This window comes from Motacilla alba, chromosome 2 (genome assembly GCF_015832195.1).
Source record: "Motacilla alba alba isolate MOTALB_02 chromosome 2, Motacilla_alba_V1.0_pri, whole genome shotgun sequence".
Taxonomy (NCBI): Eukaryota; Metazoa; Chordata; class Aves; order Passeriformes; family Motacillidae; genus Motacilla; species Motacilla alba.
Genome location: NC_052017.1, coordinates 24,154,925 through 24,181,452, shown reverse-complemented (window position 1 = coordinate 24,181,452; position 26,528 = coordinate 24,154,925). Strand labels below are relative to the sequence as shown.

Sequence of the window (26,528 nt, the reverse complement as noted above, 5' to 3'; positions counted from 1 at the left end):
CTGTAGTATAAGGTCTCTTTTGTCATCTTTTAATCATATTCAGGTCTTCCCAGAGCCTTCCTTGTGTTGTCAGTTGCTTCTTGAAGGCTCTGCTAGACAGAACATTTGAACAGTGATCATATCTGTGTCAAGTACAAAAATAAAGTCTGCCTGTTCCTCCTTGTTGTTGCTGTTTACATGCCAGCTGTTCTAGCCAGTGTTCTGGTGAAAGCTCTGTTCAGCCTGTCTTACATCTCTAGGTTGTTACCCAAGCCGAGCATCCCTGAGTTGTGTGCTCACAGTATGTGTTTGGCATGCTGATGCCTATGTTCCTGCTGTGCAGTTACATTTTATTCTATTGAACTGCACATCACTGATCACCTTTTCACAGGCAATGCAGACTGTTATCTCTATTATTTGTCAGTCTCCTAGCCTTTGTTTTTACCTGCAAATTCTATCAGTATATTTGATACATACAAGTCATTCTTTGTCTCCCTCCCCATCTCCATCTCTATCCTGCCTCTCTTCCCTCCACCCCAGTTACATAAGGCTAATGCCAGAACTTTGTGAGACCCACTAGAAAGCTCATATAACAAATTACTGTGTATCTGTACACAAGTACTGCTCCTTGATGTTTCTGGTATTGCTGTTTTTACAAGGATATTAAGATGCTAGTCCAAAACCATCTTTGATCCAGGGTTTGACGAATTCTTACTCCCAAACTATTTCAAAAGAAAAATACCTACTCATTATGGCCACTGCCCCTTTCCTAGCATTTGACTGCAGTTCCTTCCCTCTGCACTTTTAGCTGGCATGTAACTGTACAGCTGGTATACCTATTATTCATCACAGAAGAGTAGGAACAAAAAGTGGGAAGTGAGGAGGGAGCTTTCTCAGGCACCTCTGCTGCTGGTGAGATGGAATCTTTCTGTCAGCTCCACAGCTGCTTTCTGTCTCCAGTCATCATTTGTTCCTCCCTGCATTTAAAACTTCCACCTTCAGCTGCATGTATCCAGCTGACTTCAGGCTGTGTTCTAGTTGTGTGCGATGTAGGCAGCCATTTTTAATGGGTTCTTTTTTCAAAATTGATTATTGGTTATGCCTGCAAGGCAGTCAGCCCCATGTGTCTTTATATAAGCAGCATTATAAAAGCAAAGCTTGCTTACTTTAATTTTCCTACTTTGACCAAAATATACCACTCCAGGGGTATATAAAAGCTACTTTATATATTTTTGCCTGTATGTGAGGTTTTGTCTGTGCAAATACATTTATTAGAGAATGCTCTTCTTCATCTTTGTTATCAGTACAATTATGTCAGCAGAAGTGTCTGCAGAGGTTTAAGTATGTAGTGTAGACTTAGCTTATTTGGGAAAATTGGTGTCAAAAAGATGATTGTCAGAAAGGTTATTATATATTTATATACTCAAACCAAACGCCTCTGTTTTTTGACCTGTGGTTCCTAAATTTTGACTTAAATCGAAACATGATGTAGAAGGTGTCTGATCCCATCTGATCAGATTGTTTGTGGCAGTCTGTTGATCTGACTAATTTTTTTTGCATTTGTTTTATTGTGAAAAGCTTTTTTGCTAAGCTCTGCTGATGGCAATAATGGAACTGTTAACTGGACGACTAAGCGAGCCCACAGTTATGTTATCAGCAGAATAAAGGCTGTTCAGAAGAATGGTGAGTTTAGGTTGTAAATTTAAATACCCTGTTGGTTCAAGCAAACCTGCTTTTAATATTACTCTTGCTTTTCCAGTCATGTCCTTGTTTTAGGAGTAGGGTGCTATTTTAAGGTAAGTAACTTGGAAAACTTTACATTTCTTCAATATTGAAATATTCACAGACCTGCGTGTTCTTGTTAGTCCTTCCTGACTTTTCCTGTAGCTTTGCTTGAAATAATGGCTGTGTTTATACCTAATACTGCACATTTTCTTATCATGGCTAGTTGCTTGAAGATACCTCTGCAGATTGCTTAATACAATAACTTCTTTGTAACAATTTAAAAAAGTCTTCTCACACATGAATGTAAAAAGACTATTATACTGTCATTTATGCAAGTACACATCAAATACTGTAGCTAGTGCACACTGGCTGAGGAGAAGCTTTGCACTGATTGCTCATCTAGGCAGGCAATCTGGATTGCCAGGCCTCCAGATCAAGTTATTTCTGGAATTGTTCTTCATCTGCTAAATGTCAGTGGGGAGAAAACCAATTGAAATTTCTAGGGAAAAAGAACCAAAAAACTTCCAGGTGACTTCTTTCCTGAGGATCATCAATGTACAGGCTGCAACCAACATGGTGAAACTTCTGAAATTTCTGGAGATGGAGGTTTTCTGTTTCTGGTAACGGGCCCTGGGCTGCAGGCTGATGGAATCCTGTCTGAATTCCTGGCTGTGCCTGTATTCAAGACCTATAAGGAGATCTTGAGATCTACAGGAAGTCCTCCACACGATCTGGAAACAAAGAGGAAAACAGTGCTGTCAAGGTAGCCAATTCTAGCAGGGATCTGATGTGATCCTAATGAAGATTTTTAATTTCCCATGATTAGTTTTACAGAAGGTTTTCACAGTCCCTGAGACTTTTATGTACCACAGGGAATCTGCCCAGACAATTCAGAGCTGGCAGTCTGCTGTATTAGATTAGTGTCTATTTATTAAGCATCTTCAGTTTCATCCCAAGATCACCCAGGATGATGATTACACGTTCATCTCCAGTCTGTCTCATGAAAATAATCATGGGTTTTAAAAGCTTATGAAGAAAGTAGCAATTCACTTGTTTCATTATTGAAAAGCTAGTGGTAGCTGTAGTAGACTGAAGACTCATCATTTTCCTTCTGGTTTTGAAGAAACTTCTTGGGGAGGAAACAAGGAACACATCTCTGACAAAGAGGGCAAGAACTTCTGAGTTTTTAGTCACCATACTTGTGTCATTATGATGTGTTTGTCATTACAAGGTAGAACAGGTTTCTGGGATTTTTCCCTCTAGGAGATGTTTCAGACTTCCATGAAGATCAGTGTTTTATATCTGGATCAAATCCTTACTGGTATACTTGTTTTAGCATCAGGGAATGTCTCATTGCTAGGAATAGGCAGGCATTTAGTGGTGGTAATAGGTTTCCTATAGCAGACAAAATAAGTGTTATATAGGTTTTTTTTTTCAGTAACTGCTGATTCTATTATGCTTGTTTCTTCCTGAAAGAATTGCTTACTGAGAAGAAATGCACATTTCTTTTTCACTGTTCTTCCTGTTTGAAATAGATTTTCGTTGTAGAGGAAAAGCATCAGAAATGGGAAAATGAACTTTTCTAGGTATTTGATGCACTTTCAGCCAGCCGCCATATTTTTGTCAGCTCTTCTGTTGTATTATTGTTACTTTTTCAGCTTTTCTTGAAAATATTTTAAAGGAAATTAGTTAACTTGTTAACTTCCTTGTGCTGTTTACCGCTCATTCACAGAATTGAGTGCAGAGGTTTCTTGGATAATTGACTAATTTTAAGTAAGTAAATCAATGATCTTACTGTACGTAAGTCTACATAATGAAAATTACAGTAGCTGTTTTATTAACCACACAGAATTGTAACAATTCAAATTCCAGGATCATTTTAATTTTGTCACTAAGATAAAATTATTAGAAAGGTGCTCTGTTCAGTATTGTGTTAAAAGTGGTTTTCAGAAAAGCAAATGCTGTGGAAATGTGATCAGTAGTATATCCAGAGTTATACATTCTGCAACATTAAGCTTGAAGAGTGGGGAGTATGTAAATGTGGAGGTCTACATTACAGGTGTCTGCATCTCCTCTCAGATGCCTCTGCAGTCCATGGAGATCCAGTCAGTGTAGCCTGGAATCTAGGACATGATTCATCTCACTTTACAGGAGAAATCAAATAAATCAACCCCTAGAAGCATCTGTTTCTTCTCCACTGACTATAAAAGGAGCCTGACTAACTTAGTGGTGGATGTTGTTTCTGTAGACATCTAAAATTAAGTGAGAGAGATTCCACTCAGCGTACGTGGTGCGAGGGCTGGAATGCCTGTGATTAATGCCTAATTAATGGTGCCTTTTTAAGCAGATCTCAAGTAAGAAAGTTGGTATGATTATAAGGCTGGAGAAATTACACCAGGATTAAAAAATTACACCAACGTTGAATAATTGCACTTCAGATGTGTCTTGCTTATTGATGCAAGCCTGAAAACACCTCTGGGACCTACAAGTTTGTTCCTATCAGTTTGTTACAATGTCTCTGAAGTGTCTTTTGGAGTCTGTCTTTCCAGCAACAGCACCTCCATGCTGTATGGCTATAATTTGCTTTTGGAGATGTGATTCTTCATAGAGTTTCTTCCAGTGTGACAAGCAGGGCTGGTAGCTGTGTGTGCTTGTCTGTGGCTTACCATCTTTATCTACTACTTTTGTAATTTTCATCTCATTGACAAAATCTATTAGTAATGATCGATTCTTTCAGGGCATTAAATTAAAATTCAGTAGTAATAAAATTAGTAATACAAGCTACAATCATCTTATTGAGACACCTTGAGAAACACCTATTAAATCAGTATTCTCTGTTTATACTTACATTTGGAAACTCGTTGATAAAGTGGCTTCTTGTCCATCTAATTTATTATAATGATTTCTTCATTCTTCTAATTCATTAAAATGTGTATATACTTCTGCATCAAATGTGTTATACCTAAAAAAGCTATGCCCTTGTCAGCAAATTTAGTACTAAATAAAAAACCACCTTATTACTTTTACATATGTTGATTGTTCTCAATTTTCTTTAAGTTTTTGATTCTCAGTCCTGTAAGACATGGCTTCACTTTTTTTTTTTTGTTTGGAATCAGTTTCACCTGACTGACCTATACCCTCGTCCTTTTGTTCTATCCTTCAATACAAGCCCAACATCTTCAGTAAAGAGCTCTCTAACCAAAGTTTGAGTTGTATTTTACCCATGTGGTCTAGCTGTAAGAACTCATAGAAATCAGCTGAAGTGAATTGCTATGTCCTTTTCTGCACAAGAACTGAAAAAATCTGCCATTTCTGTTCAGTGGGGAATGAGAGCTGTCGATTGGTCAGGTTCCTCTGTATTCCTCTGTTGCTTTCTCTATGTACAATACCAGGAAGACATGCTTGTATAATTCATTTAATGTACTTTTATTAATGTAATATTAAAAATAAACCATCTATAAAATTACAATAGCCTTCCTCATTTTTAAAAATTACTGTAAAGCAAAGAGCTTATACAAATTTTGAAATCTTGACATAAGCAGTTTTGTTTATTGCAGTCTTGGAAAGGATCCTGTTGGGCAAAGAGAGGGTTTGCTCTGTGTTCTGTTCTTAAATCTATGTAACCTTTTAAAAATCTTATTAACAGGTGTCTAATATTTGTTGCTTTCCTTCTCCCAGATGCCCGCATTGCTGTTGAAATGCATGAAGTTACCTAGAGCATGTCTCATTTTTGCCTTTTTTCTGTCTCTTCTCTCTCCTTCTGCTTTTCAGTGTACACAATTCTGTCTAAGGTGCACTCTGATCGGAATGTATACCCTTCTGCTGGAGTTCTGTTTGTTCATGTTTTGGAGAGAGAGTACTTTAAGGGGGAGTTTCCTCCTTACCCAAAGCCTGGTATGAGATGCTAAGATCTTCCACATTATATGCTGATACAGAAAAAATATTGTTATAAAAAGTTGAAGTCTATTTAACATAGCTTGTGGTTCAACATATAAGATAAACAAGAGAGGTTTTAGTTTCTATTGGAATACCTTCAAATGAAATAAAATGTGTAGTCCTACACTTCTAAAGTATTCTAGTTTGTGATTGTTTGGGAAAAAGTTAATATAATTGTATATTGTGAAAAAATGTACTTAATTTGGGAAGGTGTAGTAACCCATTATATATATATATGTGATATTAAGAAGTGCTTTGTCGCTTTTGCATTAAATATGAAATTGTGGAAATTTATGTCTGTTAAAAATGCTATTTATCTGGTCACTGTTTCAGACATAGTATGTATCAGGCTATATGAAGGAGCAATTTGAAAGAGTATAGTAAATATAAGACAAAATAGAAGATGAAATAAAATAGGAGACTTCATAATACTGTTTTCTTTAATTTTAGAAAATAGTCCTTTGGCTTCAGCCTTCTTCCTATATTTAGGAACAGTTAATGTTAGTAAGCAGATTGGTTTTAGAGAAGGAGCTGTGATTTCCTAAGTATAGTTTTGCCATACACTAAAGCTAAAAGACTGGTCACCAGAAGTTAGAATATGTGTAAGCAGTCTGGTAGGGGTGGGAAGAGAGAGAGCATTCAGCCACACATGATTATCAACATGTGAAAAGGAATAAATGTAATCAGTTTATATAAATATGACTATTTTCCTATAGTAGGAAAATAGGAAAAACCTGTGTACAGTGCACACATAATCAAAGGCTGTTTTGTTAATAAACTTTTGAATTGATTTGGGAGTGCTATTACTAAGACTCACTTTAAAGAAAAAATAAGCTTCTGTTAGCATTGGTTAAATTTTGAGTAAACATGAGTAAACGCAAAGGTTTTAAAAATTTCTTCTCTTTGTAAAATGGGTGTTTTTCCTGACACTGATACCTGAGTCTTCATTTATGCCATGATGACTGGCAGAGTGAAGTTTGCTTCAGTTCCAGTTTTCTCTCAGTTTTGGCGCATAGGTGGAAGGAGCTTGGAAATTTTACTAACGATGGTTTGTCTTACAGCTGCAGCCTCTTGACATTCATGTGATTCCAAGGCAATAGGAATCTGGTTTCAGATCCTGTTGTAATTGCTATTCTCACAGACAGTTGTGATTATGTCAGAAAGTCACTGTGAGGTCAGGTGTTATCATGGTACTCTTATTTTTGTCTGCTGAGCTGGATCATTACCGTGGCCTACCGTGACAGAGGAAGGGCAAACCAGAATGTCTCACAGGTGGCTTTCAGAATTTTCCCCAAATCATTTGTGGTGCTGGGAATTTGTTTATAGCAGGGTGCTAGTAATGCCAGGTTATGGGTTCAAGCTCTGTACGTGCCTTTCACTGAAGAGTTGGACTCCATGATCCTTGTGGGTCCCTTCCAACTCAGAATATTCTGTAATTCTGAATTCTGTGATTCTGACTGTAACAGATTACTGGGATGTCCTGAAAGAATTGTGAGGGAAGTTGTGTTACACCTAAGTACTGGTTTAGTCTGGTTCTGGTTCAGTTTACTCAACCAGATGTGGAAATATGTACCTGAAGACTAGTTACCCTTGGGCAACACATCTCAGTCTCTTTGTCCCTCTCTGGAGGAGATGGGAGCTGTTCATTCTTCACTGGGCTCGGTTTCTGCTTTCTGGGCCAGCCTGGCTGGTATCTCCTTTCATCACCTCTCCTATAAAGCAGTTGCCCTCAAAGCTGAGTTGGAGTGCAGGGCAGAGGTGTCTGTGCAGGCTCAGAAGGGATGTGACTTGAGTTCTCTGCCTCAGCTGGACATTGCCTTGGTGGTGAGGATTTGGTAGTGTTCAGGCCTGATTTCATTTACAAAAGCTAAAATAAAGTGGAGTAAAATCCAGACATTTATAAGAGTATCGGTAAGAACCACAAGAACCAATGTACTGGTTTGACTTGAGGGGCTTTTACAGCTGGACCACTGTATTTATTAGCCATCAGTGGCTCCAGTTCACGGGAATGTCTGATCCTTTTTTGAATTAATTTGTTCTCTAAATTAAAATGATTGCCAGACTGTTGGTGCCAAAGACCTATGTGTGTATCCTAATGCTAACAGAAGCTTTCAGGCATTATTGGTTACAGAACACTCTTTACAGTACCTTGAGTACCTGGATCCATCATTAAAAACCATCAATAAAAGTAAGTTGGGAAGGGAAATTAAAGGACTGAAACCTTTGTGCTTTTATCTGTAAGGAGGTTAGATACTTCAATTTGGGGTGGAACTGAGCTCTATAAACCAGACCCACTAGTTACTGAACATAAGCATTCACTTATCCAAAACTCTAGGAAGTACCTGCACATTTATGTGTGCAGTTGGTTACACTTTCCAGGTATGAATTTCTTAATACCTAGAAGTGCTAAGTAATAGTTCACTTATTTCTGATATGGTAAAGATTACCAAATTTTTATTGGTTTTTTTTTTTCTTCTTAGAAAGATTCAGAAAACAAGTGAAAACAGAATATGACTTCCTAGTTGAAAAATTAAAATCAAAGCATTTAACATTTTCTGGTAAATATTCTAATATAATTTCTCTTATCTAGGTGAAATAAGTAATGATCCTATAACGTTTAATACCAATTTAATGGGTTACCCTGACAGACCTGGATGGCTGCGCTATATACAAAGGACACCGTACAGTGATGGAGTGCTGTATGGCTCACCAACTGTAGAAAATGTGGGCAAGCCAACCATCATTGAGGTATTTGCTTTCAAAAGTTAAAAAATATGTATTTTGGTTTAGAGTGTAAGGTGCAGAACTGTCAACAAGTTCCCCCTTGTTTTTGAATAGTTAATTACTATCTCATATTAAAGTTTTATTCAAAATACAGAGCAAAAAAAAACTTGTAAGCAACTGTACTTAAAGAATAACTTAATCAGAACTTTATAACATTTGACCTAAATATGGGTCAGACTTTTCCCCACTAGATGAAAGTGTTCCATCAATAAGCAATTGTGGGGGTTTTTTGCTTGTTTGTTTTTGGTTTGTTTGTTTGGGGTTTTTGGTTTGATTGGTTTGGGGTTTTTTCAAATATTTTTCATCAAATATCCCCCTGTTCATTATTCATGTTTATTGATAGGTTTTATTTTAGTTAGCACTTTTATGAATTTAATTCACATGAGTGTAACAATGACAAAACTGTATCTTTGAGAGTTAGCTATTCAAATGTTTTAAAGCACTAATTATTCATTGAGCAGCAATTCAAAAGGGAAAAGGGGCAATATTTTCTACCATGTATTTCATAGACATCAGACTGAATCAGACACTGTGTGGTTCACAGTGTTAAGAAATCTGCACAATAACGTGCTCCAGACATTGTGCTGCTTGAGCAGTATATTGGTCTTAAACCCTTGATGAGTTTTTTTTAAATTGCATTTGATGTCATGTTTCTTCCTCAAGAATGATCGTTCTGAATGTTAAGTTATACTGCAGATAGTTTCACCCATGTTTAATTTTGTATTATGATTGTGTTTTGATTTCAGTAGGACTAATACTATCTGAGAATTGACCATGTGCAGAAGTTCTTGCAGGCTTTGCTTAGTTTTGTTTAGAGGAAACCATTATTTGAAATTGCCAGTTTTTAAATGGCATGTGCTTTTAGATTCTAGGATCTTATCAAGACCTCCATTCTAAGCATGACCCCAAGCCATATTTGAAGAAAATCTTGCCTAGCATACAAATTAATTCCTTGCAGTTCCAGTCTTAGATGTGGCTTTTGAATTAATTCTGTGGTGTGTGAGGAGGGCAGATGGCATTTGATCCTCTTCCTAGTGCCCTCTGAGAGGAGTGATTGCATATTCCTGGCCTGAATATAACTTCCATCATGTTATAATTCCTGAGGGGATGTCATGGGGAGCTCACTTATCTGGAGGAGACCTCATGATTAGGAGAGCCTAGCATTATGCGTAGCACTGCAGTAGAGCAGGTAACATTCTTGAGCTCAAGCTCCTTTGAAAGCTGTGCAAGGACAGTTTGTGTCTGAATGAATATTCAGGACAGAGGCAATCTCTGCCATGCCTGCCTGTGGTGCATGGGCTATGCTGGCAGCTCCCACTGCTGGAGTGCAGGCTCACAGTGGGTACTGCCCAGCTCCTGCACAGAGCTTGTATGACTAGGGGTTTGATTTTCTGGGTACTAGTGGTTCAACTGCTGTTGAAGAAACCCTTTTAAAGATTAGCAGAATTAGAGAAATAGCAAATTTATTTTCTGTTAATTTTATAATGAAATTGTAATATTAAATAAGATTTGTGTTGGGTAAGCTTTTCCCTCTCCACTTAAACAAACCTGCAGTACATACTCCACAGCATTTTTCCTTTTCATTCAAATCCCTTTTAAAAAGTGCAACATCTGTTACTTTTTTTTTTTATTTATTAGCCAGTGTCACAGTGGTTTGTGGCTCTGTTTACCGAGAAACAACATAGTTGTGTCACTATTGTCACTCCTCTTCCTCTCCTTTGCTCTTGAAATGAGCGAACTGAAGTCTAAAATTAGAAAGAAAATTAGTTTTTTTCAGTTTATTTCATGAAAGATTTATCATCTTGCAGGGATAAAAAAGGTAGAGAAGATAATACATAATTATACTGATAATCCAGCCCGTAATCATTATACTGATAATCCAGTTCTGTTCCATTTCTTATGAATAATCACTTAATCGTAGTACAGCTTTGGAGTACAGTCACCACTGAGAAGTAACCACTTGCATGCATTTTAGGTATCCTAGATATTTTAACTTTTAGATTAGTATCCTTGCATATTTTATTCATGAAGGTTTATGTTTCAAAAGATTAGAGTCACAAATGTTGCATCTACTTTCTAGTTTTCACTTCCTCTACATTTACAGATTCCAGCATTTTTTAAAAAACTGCTTGTGTTGGAGCATTATTTTGAATTCATTCATGGAGTGAAACTTCACTGGGGCCAGAGCTAAAACTAAATAGCAGTCCCAAAGATGAGAATTCCTGGCATCACACCACTTTTTCCTTCAAAAACCTCTCCATGTAGTTTATTTCCTAGGAGCTATTGTTGAATTTATATCTTACAGTATTGCTGGAGGGGGGTTGGAGGCTGCGTGGAGAAATGGAGAAATCATTCTGTCCTTACGGTGTTTCTTAAAGATAACAGAAGAGAAGGAATGCACATGTATGGCAGAACACTTCTGTCAGGACCAAAATATATTATTTTCACATACTCATTAATTTTATTTGGCTCTAGACTTGTCAAGAAAATTCCAATATCCTGACTTGAAGGTAGTACCGCATTAAATAAATTAATCTTACCTTTCAAATTTTATATAAGTGAATAAATGTAAAGGTTTGAAAATAAGGAGGCAAAGTACTTAAAAAACTGATAAGTATTTCGAAGTTTTCAATTTAACTTTCACTGATGTTTCATTTCTATAATTTCCATTTTTGCATTGTTTTGTAATATTTTCACTCTAGATCACTGCGTATAACAGGCGTACCTTTGAAACAGCGAGACACAATTTGATCATTAATATAATGTCAGCAGAAGGTATGTACAGAATGTAGCTGGTTGTATTTTAACTGAATCAGCAAAACCCTTTTATGGGCTCCTGCTTTTGAAGATAAACACTGTAAAATACTTGTCTGGTGTTCAAACTAAACACAGAGGCACAGGAGAGCAGTAAGAGAATTTTTCCTGCTTTAATTAATTTTGATTTTTTAATCCAGATTAATTCTGTCATTTAGGACTGTTTGTCTTCACTCACAGTAAAATGTTTGCATCTCTGTTTTTCATTAAACTTCTAATTTGGAATTTCCCTTATCTTTTCAAAGAGACCTTACATGAAGGATTTCACTCTCCTTCTGCATGTTGTTTAGTTTTCTTAGTTCTGTGTGTACCTTATGCAATGAACAATTGTGTAGGCAGAGTCAGAAAACAACAGGTTATGGCATATATGGACATTTGGACCTTAACATTAGTTCTCTTTATCACATTTACATTCTGGAGTGTCACAAGTTGGAATCCATTGTTGCTGCAGATTGGTTTTGACCCCCAAATTAGCATGAATGTAATTATATCTGTTTAATTAAGTTTTAGCAACTGAACCTCTTTTCCTCTAGTCTGCTTCTTCCCTGTTGTTTGATAAATAACTGAAGGTTTTCAGCTCAAGTAGCAGCTAATGGTACTCTCTGTTGAATTTAACATAATCACAGTAGGTTCAAAATTAGCTAATTCAAACACAAGATTTTTGCAAAGATGTATCAGTCCTAAAGTACTGTTATATTAAACATTACTCCATTTATTTTGAAGATTTATTTTTGGATTTATGGAGCCTTTGTTTAATGCAACACTCTTTTTCATCACAAGTAGATTTTCCTTTGCCATATCAAGCGGAATTCTTCATAAGGAATATGAATGTAGAAGAAATGTTGGCAAGTGAAGTTCTGGGTGACTTTCTGGGAGCAGTGAAAAATGTATGGCAGCCAGAACGCCTGAATGCTATAAACATTACTTCAGCCCTTGACAGGGGAGGGAGAGTTCCACTTCCCATTAATGACATGAAAGAGGGGTAAGCATGCATCAGTATGATGTTTTTGCTTTACTTTATTTTTTTGTTACTCAGAAGCCTAATATTTTTTCAAGTTTTTTAGATACTTTGCAATTGCTGTTTTATGTTTTGGAATTGGATATGAAAAGTTTACTCATGTTCTGAGCCCCAGTTATGAAGTTATTGTGTTAGATACCACTACAACAGGACACAGTTCCTATACATGGATGTTATAATCCAAGGAATAGTAATAAATTCCATTAATCATAGATGAGATGGTAATAAATATGGTTTTTTTGTAATTCCAGTTTTACTTCTGAGCAGTCACTTGGCATTCTTTTCAAGTTTTTAACCATTCCCAATTCATTAAACTCAAAATTTTGAAAAAAGTTATGATAGAGCAGAGACACTTCAATTTCTCAGAGCAGTTTGCATGTAACAGTGTAATTTTTAGCTGTTGTCACTAAGTTAGTTAGTGGTTCAAGAGCACTGTTTACTTTCTTCTGAAAGTCGGGAGCTCAGGTTACTGAGTGCAAACTGCTGGAATGGACTGGTTCCAGTTGTGATTTGTAACCATAAATAATATTCTGAACAGTATTTAATGGGAAACTAGTAAGAATTCAGTTTTTTCAAATATGGTTCTGACAGTGCTTTTCCCTGGTGAAAGTGAAGATGCCTAGTTATTTTTAGATAATTTTAGATATTTTGGAGTCAAATAGTATCTAAGAAAGGGATGAAGGTTCAAAATACGAGATGAGTGCAGAAAATACTGGCTTTTTCAGAACACTTTTGTGTCTGAAGTTTTTGAGCATATTTAAAGAAGTGACTTCTGTACTAGCCAGAGTAATAGCAGAGTCACTTAATAAAAAGTGACTACACTTCAAATATTTAGTTAGATAATGTCTACTGTAACAAGTGGCAACTGGGACCTAATTTCTGTTTCAGAATCCATTGGTACATTATAACCTGCTGCAGCAGCCTGTATTTTACAGCAGCCTTCCATATACCTAAATATGACCATGAATAATACAATCAGTGCATTGCTCTTATTTTATCTATGGTAATGCTAAATCAAATATTAGGTTTACCTTCAGCTTTCAGTATTCTGAAGCAAATTTTGTTGGCCGTGCATAGCTACAGTATGGACTCTTTCAGAAGCAGCTGGGGGTTAGCATGTTCATATCTGTATAAGGTTTAGCAATAACAAGTAATTGTGAGTTTGTTTCAAAAGCATGGGAAGAAACTCTCTAAAAAAATCTATGATGAGTAAGATAAAAGATTTCCTTAAAACAAAATGATGCTATTTTAATACAATTTTCAAAAATAGTACTAATTTACTTACATGAGGAAGCCACACTTGGAGCTCTTCGACTTCATAGAAATTGGCACAACTGATGGTATTGAAACATTTACATTAACAAGCAAATCACAATACGTTGTAATCAGCAGCTGGGAAAGTTGTTTTGATTTCAGTATCCTTGTATCCTTAAAGAGATAAAAGTATACTATGAAGGGAAATGATTTTAAAAAGTAATTTCAATTGTTAAATAACAGCTGAATGTTACTATGTACAGCAATAATATTTGGAAGAGTACATCATTGTCCTTTGGGGATTTGTGAGACATCCTGCTGGTCTGTCACTCTTCTCTTTCTGCAGTGTGTATGTGATGGTTGGGGCAGACGTTCCTTTCTCTTCGTGTTTACGAGAAGTGGAAAACCCACAAAATCAGCTGAGGTGCAGTCAAGAAATGGAGCCTGTAATAACCTGTGATAAAAAATTTCGTACTCAATTCCATATTGACTGGTGTAAAATCTCTCTGGTGAGTTATTTTATTATTGCATAAAAGTGATGTTTGTAGAAGTACAGGTAACAGTTTTGCCAGTCTGATCAAACAGCGTTGCTAATTCCACTTTATTGTGACTGATATTTTTTTCCACCTAGCAGACACTCTAAAGATTGAAAAACTCTGAAAAAATGTTGATATGGAAATCATTTAGCTAAATTCTGTTGAAGTTGAGCCCCAGTGAAACCACTGGATTTGTTTTCACTAGCAGTGAATTCTGTAAATGGCCAGAGAACTCCAGGGCTTAAAAAAGTAAAAGTAATGAGAGGTGTAGTTCATTAATTCAGAATGCTGATGCTGCTGTTTACACCTCTCTAAAAAGTGTGTGCCTACATAAATGTGTTCTCAGATACTGATTCTACACTGAGCAATGAATACTATGCTGTTAAAAAACTGTTTCTAAAAATTGCCTAAAACATATTTTATGTTAAAAATTGAATAGAAAAAGGAATGAAAGTAATGTTGAGTACTTAAATAATAAATAGGAACATTGTTCTCAGTCAAATGCAAGAAAAAAGATAACCAAACACTAGACTATTTACCATGAAAGGAGAATAATTCCCAGAGAGGCTTTTTAAGGTTGGGTTTTTTTTTTAGTTCCTGTAAGGAAAATCAAGAAATAATACAGTATTGGAAGAGAATGTTGCAGATAAATCTGAACAATGATGATGAAGGTATATAAAATAAACTTAGATGGTTGTTGAGCTGCTTCAGACATTACCCAGGAGGAAGCTGAAAGGGAGATATTAAAAACTGGATGGAAAAAACTTATTGAGTATAAGGAAAGGTATTCATACAAATCTGATTGGATAACTTCCAGTCTTTTCTATCTATGCACTATAAATTAGAAAAGGTTCTAGAAGGTTGGAAAATACTTGTTTCAAAAGAATACCCAGATTATTTGCTTTTTATTGGCTTTCTACTGAGAAATTTTAAAAGGCCCAAGTGTATACAATAATACTTACCAGCACCTGAAAAATAGCAGAAGACAGCTGGTCTTTGGCAGGAACAAACTATGTTAAGTCTTCCTTTTCCTTCTACAAGGAAGAAGTAGAACCAAGGCAGAGCAGCAAATGTCATTCCTTCTTGGTAAGGTTTTTTCATACTGTCTCACAAGCAAGCTCAGGAAGATGGCCAAGGTGAAGCTAGGAAGAGCCATAATCATAGCAGAATTAATAATAATTCCTGGCTATTCCTTACTAAAAGCTGGATGATGGAATGTGCTTTTTAAATTAAATTTGTAGTTCCCCATGAAAGTGAAAGGATCTGCAGGTGCATTGAAGGACAGAAAGGTCTTGAGAAATTGGAGAAAGAGTCTTGGAAGAAAGGATGAATTTTAAAATAAGCAGCAGAGGGATTGTGCACTAACGCAAGAACAGTCAGCCGTGCCCATGCAGAAGGAAAAGAAGCTGGTTAGGAGTACTTCTTCAGAAAAAAAATGCCTGATAGTGGCAGTGGCTCATAAACTAATCATGAAGCAGCATTGTCATGCTGGTTTGAGAAAAGCAGATATCACCCTGGGATGTGTAACAGGAACAGGCTTTCGGAGAAGTGTTATTTTCTGCAGCAGCTATAACACAGCCTTCTGGAATTCAGCACTTGTTTTGGCCGTGTGCCACAATAACTGAATTTAAACTGTCTTAGGGGTGTTTACTGTTGCCAGCAGCATTTCTGCTGTAACCTGCTGCATCAAAGGGAAAAGGGAGCCAAGCTTTCCTCTATCTAATAACAGTCTGCTTTGCACAAGGCAGGCTGAGAGACAGGAATTCTCCCCAGATCTATGGGCTGGGAGGGAGTTGAGCTCTGTTTCCCATATCCAGAATGTAAACAAGTAATAGAAAATAGAGCCATCATATCCTCATCCTCACATTGTTTATGAGATGGTGTTGGCAGTTAGCACCCAGTTAAAGAGTGGATGTAAGTTTGGGGTCCCACATTCTGCAAGGATGGGCAATGTAATAAATGCTCCTCTTGAAGCTGCTCTCTGACAGCTTGTTCTCACACTGTGTACAGACGTCTGTCAGTCACATCAATGAGTACATCTTTTTTGTGCATTGTTAGGGTTTGAGGTTCAGCTGAGCAGCCAGGTGGAACTCAGTGTACCTGACATAGAAGATACTCTGGAATTCATGAGCATCAATTGCATTAAGAATGCATCAATTTTTGTTAAACAAACACTGACATATATGTGTGTGTGTGTGTTTGCACGCACATATTTGAGGCTCAGCAGGATTTCTGGAATTTGATAAAAATCTCTTCACCCATTGCCTAAGCTGTAATACAACATTTTATGACTTGAAGTGTAAATGATAAAGAAGTGACTATCATTTGCAAGATTTCTCAAAAGTCAGACAAAAGGTCAAGCATGTAAGCAAATATATTTTGTTTGTATTAATGATCTGGAGATTAATGATCTTAAAGCTAGCACTGATAAAATTTGACAGTAACGTGCAACTGAAGATAACAAAAAAATGGATGTAGAAAATTAAGTAATCTGGGAATGGCAGTCAAAAGCAATAGGAAATTTAGCAGCAAAACAGGTTTGTAAGGTTTGTATTTCTAGGATCATTGGGTACAGACAAACACACACAAAAATTGTGACCAGGAATGCAGCTTTTGGAGGCTAATTGAATTTATGTGAGGGAGACAATGAGCTGTCCTTGGCAGCTCAGTTGATGGCTCTTGATTTTTTGACCACTGGATGTAAAGTGTGATATGAAGGAGAAGGAGGAGGAAGAACACTGTAGGTATGTGACTCTTCATTTTTGCCACCTTTATACAAGAGAGGACAGTATTGGCATTTAGGAAGACTAGTAAGAAATGGATTAATTAATCAAAAAGAAATCGGAATCAGTTTATTAGTTTGCACTAAAGATGTTTATCAAAGCTGTACTCAAATACTGTTTGTGTGAGATATGCCTAAAATTAATCTGTAAAAGACATGGTATCTCTGCTAGGCACAAAAGAGAGTAGTAATATTTATAACATTACTTATCACACTCATCAGAAGCTTCATAAAATATAAGCTTCTGTTATTTAAAAAAAAGTGGTTGGATTAAATTGTCTAGAATTTGTAAAATAAGTAATATGGATCATTTTAGGTTGTGATTAATTAAATACCTGCCTGTTTTTAGATTATGTTACTTTGTTATTTAATAGTCTTTTTTCTTCTTTTTTTTTTTTTCCTGGGTATTAGGTTGACAATACAAAGCAAGTTTCCACCTTTCAGGAAGTGATTCGAGGAGAGGGAATATTACCTGATGGTGGAGAATACAAGCCACCTTCTGATACCCTGAAAAGCAGAGACTATTACTCGGATTTCCTAATTACGCTGGCAGTGCCCTCGGCAATAGCACTGGTGCTTTTTCTAATACTTGCCTATATCATGTGCTGCCGACGGGAGGGAGTGTGAGTACTTGAACATGCTAATAAGTAACTCTTGACTTTTCTAATATTATAATGCATAGAAGGTTATTTGTTAGAAAATCTCCATTCAGTTCATTATAAACATTTAAAACAGGCCAAAAGGTATCTGCTTGTAATACTGAACTATTTTACACTTAAGCACATGCACTAATTTCCAAGCAAGTGGATGTAGGGCCTTTACTTGTTCTAGAAAGGGTTAAAATACTAAACATATGCACAAAACTCTGCAAAATCTCCACATGTGCACAGGTCTCCAAGATGCCCCCAGCAAATAAAATACTAATAAATGATCATTGGTTCAGGAGAATATTAAGTAATTTTTAAAATTCTAGCTTTCATAACATAAACCCGATTGAGGAGATTAACTGAATTTAGACATGTTATCAAAGAAAAACACATAAAAGGAAAGCAGCAAGTAGCGTTATTTCTGCCATTTCTTACACAAACTACAATTTCATTTTGTCACAGAATTTCTTTTAGCCAGAAGCTTGCTCTTTAACCTGCATTTTTCATTTCCCTGTGCGTGTCTGTGCGTGTCTGTCACCACTATCACATCTCTCTACGTGCGTTCATCAAGGCCTCACCATAAACCCTGTTGCAAATGCTGCCAAGTTGCGTTTAGCAATAATCTTGTCAGCATTTCTACATCATGTACTGTTTTCATCATCAGATAGATTAATGTTCCAACTATCAATGCTATTATTTAATTCATAAATTTTGTTTTGTTTTTAGGGAAAAGAGAAACATGCAAACACCAGAGTAAGTGTCTTCTTTCCTGTTATTTTTCTTTTACCATTTAATTTTCATTATCAGTAGTTGGTCATGCTTCATACATATGTGTCATAATCTTCTCTCATTCTCTCTAATTCATGGTTTAATTCATAAATGTGAAAGCTGCTTTTAAATCAGAGTCTTGGCAAGGATAGAAGATCAGAATAAAAAGGGTTTGAAAATAAAGACTGTAATTCAAAATAAAATAGTGCTATTAGAATAAATATGTTAATATGCAATTAGTGCAACTCCTGGTTATTGGTTTTCCCAACCTGTCTCTTAAAGGCAGTGAACAGGAGAAGAAATATCCTGGAAGGTATCCAGCGCCTATAATATGGAGTGTTTTAAAATTAATTTACAAGCTTTTATGAATCTACCACAAGAATCAGGAGTTAACCAAAATTAAAATTAAACCAAATTGCAGCAAATAAATGGAACATCAGCCACAAACTGCACAAGCTTGAATCCTGTGAAAAAATATCTATTCAGTCAAAAATCTAATGGAATAATTACTGCCTTAAATAATTAAATAAATCAAATATTTATTAATTTAAATATGTGAAGGTTGTAATTGTTGCACTGTAGTCCGTAGCATGCATCAAAGTCCTTGTACTTTAATAATAATAATTGCAAACATCTCTGTTTTGATAAAGCTCTGAAAGTATGTGTTCACAAGTATGTGTTCACTATTTTATTTCCTTCTGACGCAGCATCCAGCTGGTGCACCACAGTGCTATACAGAAATCAACCAAAGAGCTTCGTGACATGTCCAAGAACAGAGAGATCGCGTGGCCGCTCTCCACTCTGCCCGTGTTCCACCCCGTGACGGGCGAGATCGTCCCGCCCCTGCACACGGACAGCTACGACAACACCAGCATGCCTCTGATGCAGACACAGCAGTAAGTGTTCACACTCAGTCCTGGCTCCTAGTGCCCACTGTGCTGCATGACCTCACTCTAGATTCCAGCGCTTGTCCTCCGAATTGTGCTCGTTGTGGGAGGATTCAGTAATGACTCTCCAGTTCAAGATTGCTCTGATGTTTGCATTTCCAGCAGGAAGAAAGGCTTTCTGTTATAAGATTAAATGGCTGGCTTTCAGTCTGCAAGAGGCTTGGCATGGAACACTTAGATTTCTGCATGTCGTGGATAAAAACTACTTTTGACAGAGGATTCAGTTAAAACTGTTCTTTTTTAGGCACCCTGTCTCTTGACCCGTATCTTCAGGGTTCTGGTGTAAAACTAACCACCAAATTTGTGGTAGTTTTATACCAGAAAATCCAGACTTTGTAAGTGGTTAGTCATGTACCTGTCACACGTGGTTTGTGTTTGAAACGTTGACATTGAACAGAAGAACATACTCCATTACACAGAAAATAAATTCAGGTTTGCCAAGAAAAATGCTCATAGCTCTCTCCCATTTCCAATGTTGCCATTCTCTTTCCAAGACAGAAAGCAGAAAAAGAACTACCTCCTGTTCCTTGGAGTTTATTTATCAGTAACTTGGTGAAACTTGTGAGGCAGGCCCAATGCTTTGCACATGCTCGGATTCAGAAAAGTCCATAGAAGTGAAGCAAAGAGGCATTTCTGGAAAAATTTGGTTGAGGTGCCTGGGGCTGAGCAGATCTGAGGCAGTGGTCTCAGGAGTGGCTGGCATTTTTCAGTGCTGTGCTGTAACACCAGCTCCAGCTGGTGCCTCCTCTGCTGGCAGGCCTACATGGCCCCAGTGGCACTGGTCCTGTGCCAGCTCTAACTCAGCCCTAATTTACACATGCTTATTCTAAATTCCCTTCACAGTGTAGATCCATGCTTCAGGAGTGTTTTCTTCTCCCTGTCCCAGAAGCTAAATTCTCCAGAAAGGACAGCTGTATGAATTATTCCTTGTACAAGTGGCAAAGTGCTTTGTCACATCCTTTATAGCTTCTTCTCTATTCAGAATGGCAGTTTTTATGACTGGGGTGCCAAGTCCTGTACCAAAAGCTTTCTTGAGTTGTGCATAGGGTATTTATCTGCTTCATTTACATTGTAACCCTTTATTCCTTTCTGTAAAAACACCTCTGTCTGGTAGCTGTTAAAAGGGACACTTTAGCAGGGCACAGAAATGCAACTTTGCCTTGGTAAGTGAACTGGTCTGACACGTAGGAGTGGCTGACCATTCATTCCACAGCCAATAACTACATTGCAAATGCTGTCACCTTTGCTGTATTCATGGAATATGGAATATTCACTTACAGAAACCAAACTTTGCTGAACTTCAGAAACCCGTGGTGACTTGTTGCCTCTGGCATTTCACCAAGTCTGAGCCTTTGAATGTAGCTGACAAGTGAAATAATAAAAACTACTTTAGCACTAATTGTCTTTATTTCATGGTCATGGCTAACCTTTGGACATCTGCATTTGCATAGTGAAAATAGATTATTGCTTCATAAGCAAAAAAAAAAAGGAAGTGTAAATACTGAGCGTTCATAATACACTTCAGACTTTGTATGGAAGCATTAAAGATATTAAATGGTTTTTTATAGGAACCTGCCACATCAGACTCAGATTCCACAGCAGCAGAGTGCAGGTCAGTACTCAGAAAATACTGTAATTATTAAGTGACCAGAGTGGAGAAAACACTAGTCAAAATGTATACAGTCTGTGGACAGTGGAAATAATTTTTGAATAGAGTACAGTATTACAGAATTGTCATTCTAGATTTTTTTTGACACATCAGTGAAAATTTTGGCATGGGATTGATTAAATAAGGAAGAAATGCTAAGTTAGGATTCTGCATGAGAGGGTTCAGCTAACTTAGAAACCTCATATAAATAATTTCTGTTACATGGAGCTACAGCCAGATTCCCAAATGCAGTTACATGGTTTGGATTTTGACATTTGATAGTAAATGTAAATTTCTAATTCCCACCAATATTAGCTAAGCTTTGAAGAAGCTCTTTATTGCAGTTACTAGACAAAGTGTTGATACTGGGGAATCTGTGGTGAGGCACATCCATGCTTCAGGTTTCCTGTGTCATAGTCATCACTTTTGCATCACTCTCAGAAATGCTGGTGTACTGACTGAGGTCAGGAATGACCCATTAAACTAAACCTGACTGTCCCCTCTACTTAGCACCTCAGGTTTGAGAAAAACCTACAGCCATAGCCATGTGAGAGGGGGTAAGGACCACACAGGGAAAAAGTAAAGGCCAAGTGTAATTTTTAAATATTCAAGGAGGTATCAAAATCAAAACTCTAGAGAGATACATATGTTTTGAACATAATATGGGAACTACAGCTCCAAGCAGAAGATTTGTTTTAACTTAGGGGTTACATAAGCAACTCTTTCTTTTCATTGAAAATCCTTCTTCTTCATTACTGCTTTCGGGGATTAAAGGAGAATTTCGTATGACAACATTTCAAAGATTTGAGGCAAGTATATAATAGATGTTTCTCTCCATGTGGACTTTGTTATGTGGAAATTAAAAACACAGGTATAAAAAGTCTGATAGCAGTTCTGATAGCTTTGCTGTTTGTGTTCTTCATTGTACATATGCTGGAAATGATGGATGACCCTGGCAGTCAAAGCCTTGATCCAGAGCCTCCAGCCCCAGTTTGGGTTGACATTAGTACAGCTCTTCTCACTCACACTGTTTAGAAGGCAGAATAAAAGTGTCACACAGTGCTTCTCTTCTGCTATGACTGTTTCATTCCAAGAATTCCAGTCTGTCTTGCAGCAAATAAGATGCAAAATCACCTGGTAATACTGTACAATGACAGCAGTCAGGCATTTTTGCAAAGGTTTGAAATACAAGCTAGCACAGGTCTGTCACTTCTGAGTAGCACTGAAAAACTGCCCTAAAATTAGATCTTAAAAATTCTCCTGTGTCTGTATTTTCTGCAGTACATTATTTCTGTAGAATACAACTGTTCTTTCATTTCATCAGAGATGCTGCCTGTGACAAGCTCTCAGAAATATGGGGTGGGGCAGATGGTGGAATGAATTTGGGACAGAGGGCGTTTCCTCCTCTTCCCTTGGTTTATAATGACACCTTGCTTTGTAGCACAGATGTGCAGGTGATCCTGCAAGCACTTCCATAACATGATGGCATGTGCCTTTTGCAGCTTTTTGGAAAGGATATCCATAGCTCCTGTTGCCAGAATGTTAGAATTTTAGGAAGTTATGATTTAAAACAAAATTCAGCCACTACTAAGAGGTTTTTAGTAGCATGAGTACAAACTTACAAAATTCAGCCACTACTAAGAGGTTTTTAGTAGCATGAGTACAAACTTGGCAATTGATTTTATTGATCTGCTCAAGTAAGAAATTTAAAGAAATAGAACACCTAAGACCAAAAAACCTATAGAATGAGACATTAATAGTTAAATTTTCTTCCTTTTCTATAGAAAACTCACAGTAATATACTCAGGGAATTTAACATACTATCAGTCACAGCTGTGAATAAGAAATTTCTATTTTAAATCTTCGGTAGACCATATTTAGTAATTTGAAGAGCAGACCATGGATAATAACTGTTGTCCACTTCAGGAACTATCTGAATCCCCAGTAAGGAATAGTTTTATTTTAACCTTATATAAAAAGGCAGACTTAATAGCTGACATATTACTTGACTGTTTCACAAAGTTAAAAGTTAATTGGGGAAGAATTGTATGAGAGGTGACCACTCACATCTAATGTTTATTACAGTGATGAAAATTGCTACTGGTCTCCAGTATGAACAGATCCATTAGGTTTTATAATTGTCTCTCTGTCAATAGGCAGAATTCAGTAGGACTGTTTAAGGTGCTTGGATGAAAAAACTTATAGGGTATTCCTATAATATAAAAGACTAAATATTGCATGTACACCATGTACCACCTTTTCTGTTTTGTGCCTCAGCCTGCCTATGAAGTCTGTTAGATCCCAAATAGAAAGATTCCCAGTTAAACAGTATTTTCCCAGCCCTCTCCCTTCCTAGAAGAATGCTTTGTCATGTATATGTTGTCTTTTGATCCAGGTTGTACTTGTAGTGTTTCTCCAATGTGGTTGTTGCTAAAGGAATAACAAATACTATTTATGTGCTGTGCTCATAGTTGACAGTTCAGTGCTGTTGAAGAAGCATCATGTGCCACTAGTGGATTATATAAATTCTCATCTCTTTGCAGGTAAATGGTATTCCTGAGGAAAGAAAACTAACAGAAGCAATGAATTTGTAATCAGAGAAGGCAGCAAATTGTCTCACTTCCTTATTTGTTCTGGTTGATGCATGAGTTTTTCTGGTGTATATTGTGCATGCCCACCGTATTATGACGCTTTCAGTGCCAGGAGTACAATCACTTCCATATAACTGATGTACTGTATCCTTTTGTACTTTGGACATTTTTTGACAATTTGTAAACACTGATAACTTTTTATATTTGTTACATTCAGGAAGTAATCTTTAATGTATATATATATATACATATATATATGTATGTATGTGTATATATATATATATATATATATATGTATGTATTAATAAATATCAAGCTTTATTCTGTCTTGTGATCTCTCCTGAAAGTTTTAACAGGGAAATCAAAACTTAAAAAGATTTCAGACTGTTAATGGGATGATATAATTGCCTAAAATTTGCACAGGAAAAGCAGTAGTGTACAAGCATGAAAACTTGTGCAACATGATGAGGCTCAGAAATAGTATTGCACATATATTAGGTTTTAATATTTTAGAGATAACCAAATATAATGAGCAAAGTTATTTTTGGAAAATAAATAAAGAAATAAGCCCCCAGAGAAAATAACTAAAACTTCTCATGATAAAAATCGGGTTTCTGTTCTTTTAACAGATATTTATGCTATTTCAGAACTTGTAAGCAATAAAGCATTTAAAATCTGTCCATTCATTCACCTGGTTATGTTAGAAGAAACTGTTTCAAACTATTGTAGGCAAAACTGCAAACTGTCTGCAAATAAGCAAGGGTTTAATTTGGTACAGTACACCCGGACTAACTCTTTAAAAACACTCTTTATATTTTTTTGTGGTATTCACAATAAAGAGCCCCAGTGCTGTTTATTTTTTATATCCTCCACATTTTTTTCTTTTTGGAGCACAAACTGTTGTGGGAGAATTGCATATCCAGTAAACCAGGGATTATATTTTCACATCTTAAAAAGGACTTAATTAAAGGCATAATTTGCTGGGAAGTGGTTTCTTTGAGAGGCATTTGTCCATGCAGCTGAAAGCTTAATAATATATGGACTTTGCTAAAAGGATTTGAACTGGGGTTTCATGTTTTTCAATAGACAATTAAATTCATCCACTGACACTTTTCACCAGCTTTTAAGTGAATTTATGATGCTTCTTTAAATCTTCAATTTAAGGACATCACACATGACTTCAGGGTCTGCAGCTATAACAGCTGATACCAAGAGTTCATGGGGTTTTACCTCAAAGCGTGGCATTGTTTCAAGCTGACACTTACGCTTTGTCTTTTTTTCTGTAATATTTTCTCTTTCAGAAGCTGTATGTTCATCAGGACATTGCATTGTAAGCAGAAAACTGCGTCTGCTTTAAAATTGCCAAGTGCTGGCTACATTTCCTTAGCTGAGGTTCCTGAAGTCTCTGCTAAGAGAAATTTGAGTAATTTTGGAATTTAAGACAGAGGATAAAAGAAATCTGTAAAATGAGGTCATTTTGTAAAAAGACATAAGTAGTTGCTCTTGGTTTTGTGGTTTTTGGTTTGTTTGTCTTTGATTTTCTCTTTTTACAGTTATGACCCAGTTCTGTCAAAACACAGAACCTTAATTTACATTATTTTTAAGCATCAATGATGTGTTTGTAGGCATGGATGTGAATGCAGGATTCCAGCAGACAGAACAGATCCTGGGCTGCTTTTTAGACTAATTTTGAGCACCAGCTATGATCACTGTGGCAGCAAAGTAGATAAGCAGTGCTCAGTACGTGGTACCTACCTGTATATTGTCAAACCTTCAGTATCAGTTTACAAAGCTGTTCTGCATGCTCAGCACAGCCCACAGGACGTGGCAGCAAATCCTGGTGGTGACTGTTAGACCAGGAGAGGTAGCTCAGGCTACAGGAATTCAAGTTAAGAAATTAAAGGCAGTTCCTGAAACAGGTGGAAAAAAGAGCCATTTCTACTCACTTTTCGAGTGGCATCCATCATGCCTTCCTACCTCATCCAAAAGGTACCAGGAAAGAGACTTCACCAGTAAATCAGCCTCCTCAGAGACCCATCCCCCCGTTCTTTCTGGCAGCTGGGATGGTTATCAGTGAAAAGCAAATCACTAAACTGCATACTGAGGTTTTATAGTAAACTAAACATTTTCATCTCTTACCCAAGCTGTAAAAAAAATTCAGATACAATCAGCATTTGGCTTCTATTAGTTTATACTACTGTTTTCAGATGTATCAGCTGTCAGTGTTTTGAAACCAAAATGAATGGAATGGATTTTAAATAATGATTTTTAATGCAACGTAAGATTAAACTTTGTAAATAGTTCTGGGCGTGGATTAAAGTAGTTTCTGATAATTCCAGGATGACATGACAATCAATGGATCTACCAGTTGGGCTGCTCCCACCTTATTTGTATTAATGTAACAGTGTCAATATATTTAAAGAAATAAACTGTTACATACATACAGAAAGAATTTGTTTGTAGCAGTGCAGGCTCCGCCTATTTTGGAAAGAATCTAATGATGTAGGTCACTCAGGTGTTAAGAATACCTGAACTATTTTATGATCAAAATCTTCATTTGTCTGAGGTAAGTTTAATAACAAATTATTTATTTTTAACAATTAAAACAATTACTCTGAAAGCATAGATTTATAAAGCTGGTCAAAGACACTTAATGGCTAAAGAATTAGTAATAATTAAGACAGTAAATTCACAGCCTCTTTTAACATGATATGATGGCAATATGAATGGATACTGTATTAAGTTGCAACCAAATTAAGCAGAAAGCCCTACACATCTCTTTGTACATACATGAAATGTATGATCTAATAAAACAGAAAACACAAAGTAGTGAAGTTGTTGCCTGATTATTTTACAAAAGGGTGCCTGAACAACATTGTTACAGCTTTTAATGTTCCAGCCACAATACTGTACGGTCTGAGGCCTGGGGTGGAGCTAATGGTGCAGGGTTTGTTTAACTGGGGACAATGCCTGAACAGATGTCCTAACTGGAGAGGAGGGAGAGGATTTGCTACACTTAAAATCTAAAGTGGGCACCTAAACTGTGTATCTCCCTGATTATAAAAAGTCAGGGGCTTTTGGGATCACAGAATCACAGAA

The 26,528-nt window shown here is 36.6% G+C and overlaps 1 protein-coding gene across 12 annotated transcripts in view; it reads left to right on the top strand.

Annotated features, from left to right (window-relative positions):
* Nucleotides 1–26,258, top strand: part of SGCE (sarcoglycan epsilon) — a 32,334-nt gene extending 6,076 nt beyond the window's left edge. Inside the window, exons 3-14 of one of the 12 annotated variants that reach the window (XM_038126766.1) lie at nt 1,558–1,662; nt 5,476–5,598; nt 8,231–8,388; nt 11,127–11,199; nt 12,022–12,220; nt 13,857–14,019; nt 17,240–17,451; nt 18,202–18,228; nt 18,951–19,139; nt 20,759–20,802; nt 21,613–21,647; nt 23,382–26,258. In XM_038126766.1, coding sequence (XP_037982694.1) covers nt 1,558–1,662; nt 5,476–5,598; nt 8,231–8,388; nt 11,127–11,199; nt 12,022–12,220; nt 13,857–14,019; nt 17,240–17,451; nt 18,202–18,228; nt 18,951–19,139; nt 20,759–20,802; nt 21,613–21,647; nt 23,382–23,432 — 1,379 coding nt within the window. In that variant the 3' untranslated portion in view covers nt 23,433–26,258. Of the gene's footprint in view, nt 1–1,557; nt 1,663–5,475; nt 5,599–8,230; nt 8,389–11,126; nt 11,200–12,018; nt 12,221–13,856; nt 14,020–17,239; nt 17,452–18,201; nt 18,229–18,950; nt 19,140–20,758; nt 20,803–21,612; nt 21,648–23,381 lie in introns of all 12 variants that reach the window. The other 11 variants (XM_038126755.1, XM_038126754.1, XM_038126763.1 and 8 more) reach the window with 11 other exon arrangements.
* The last annotated feature ends 270 nt before the right edge of the window (nt 26,259–26,528 follow it).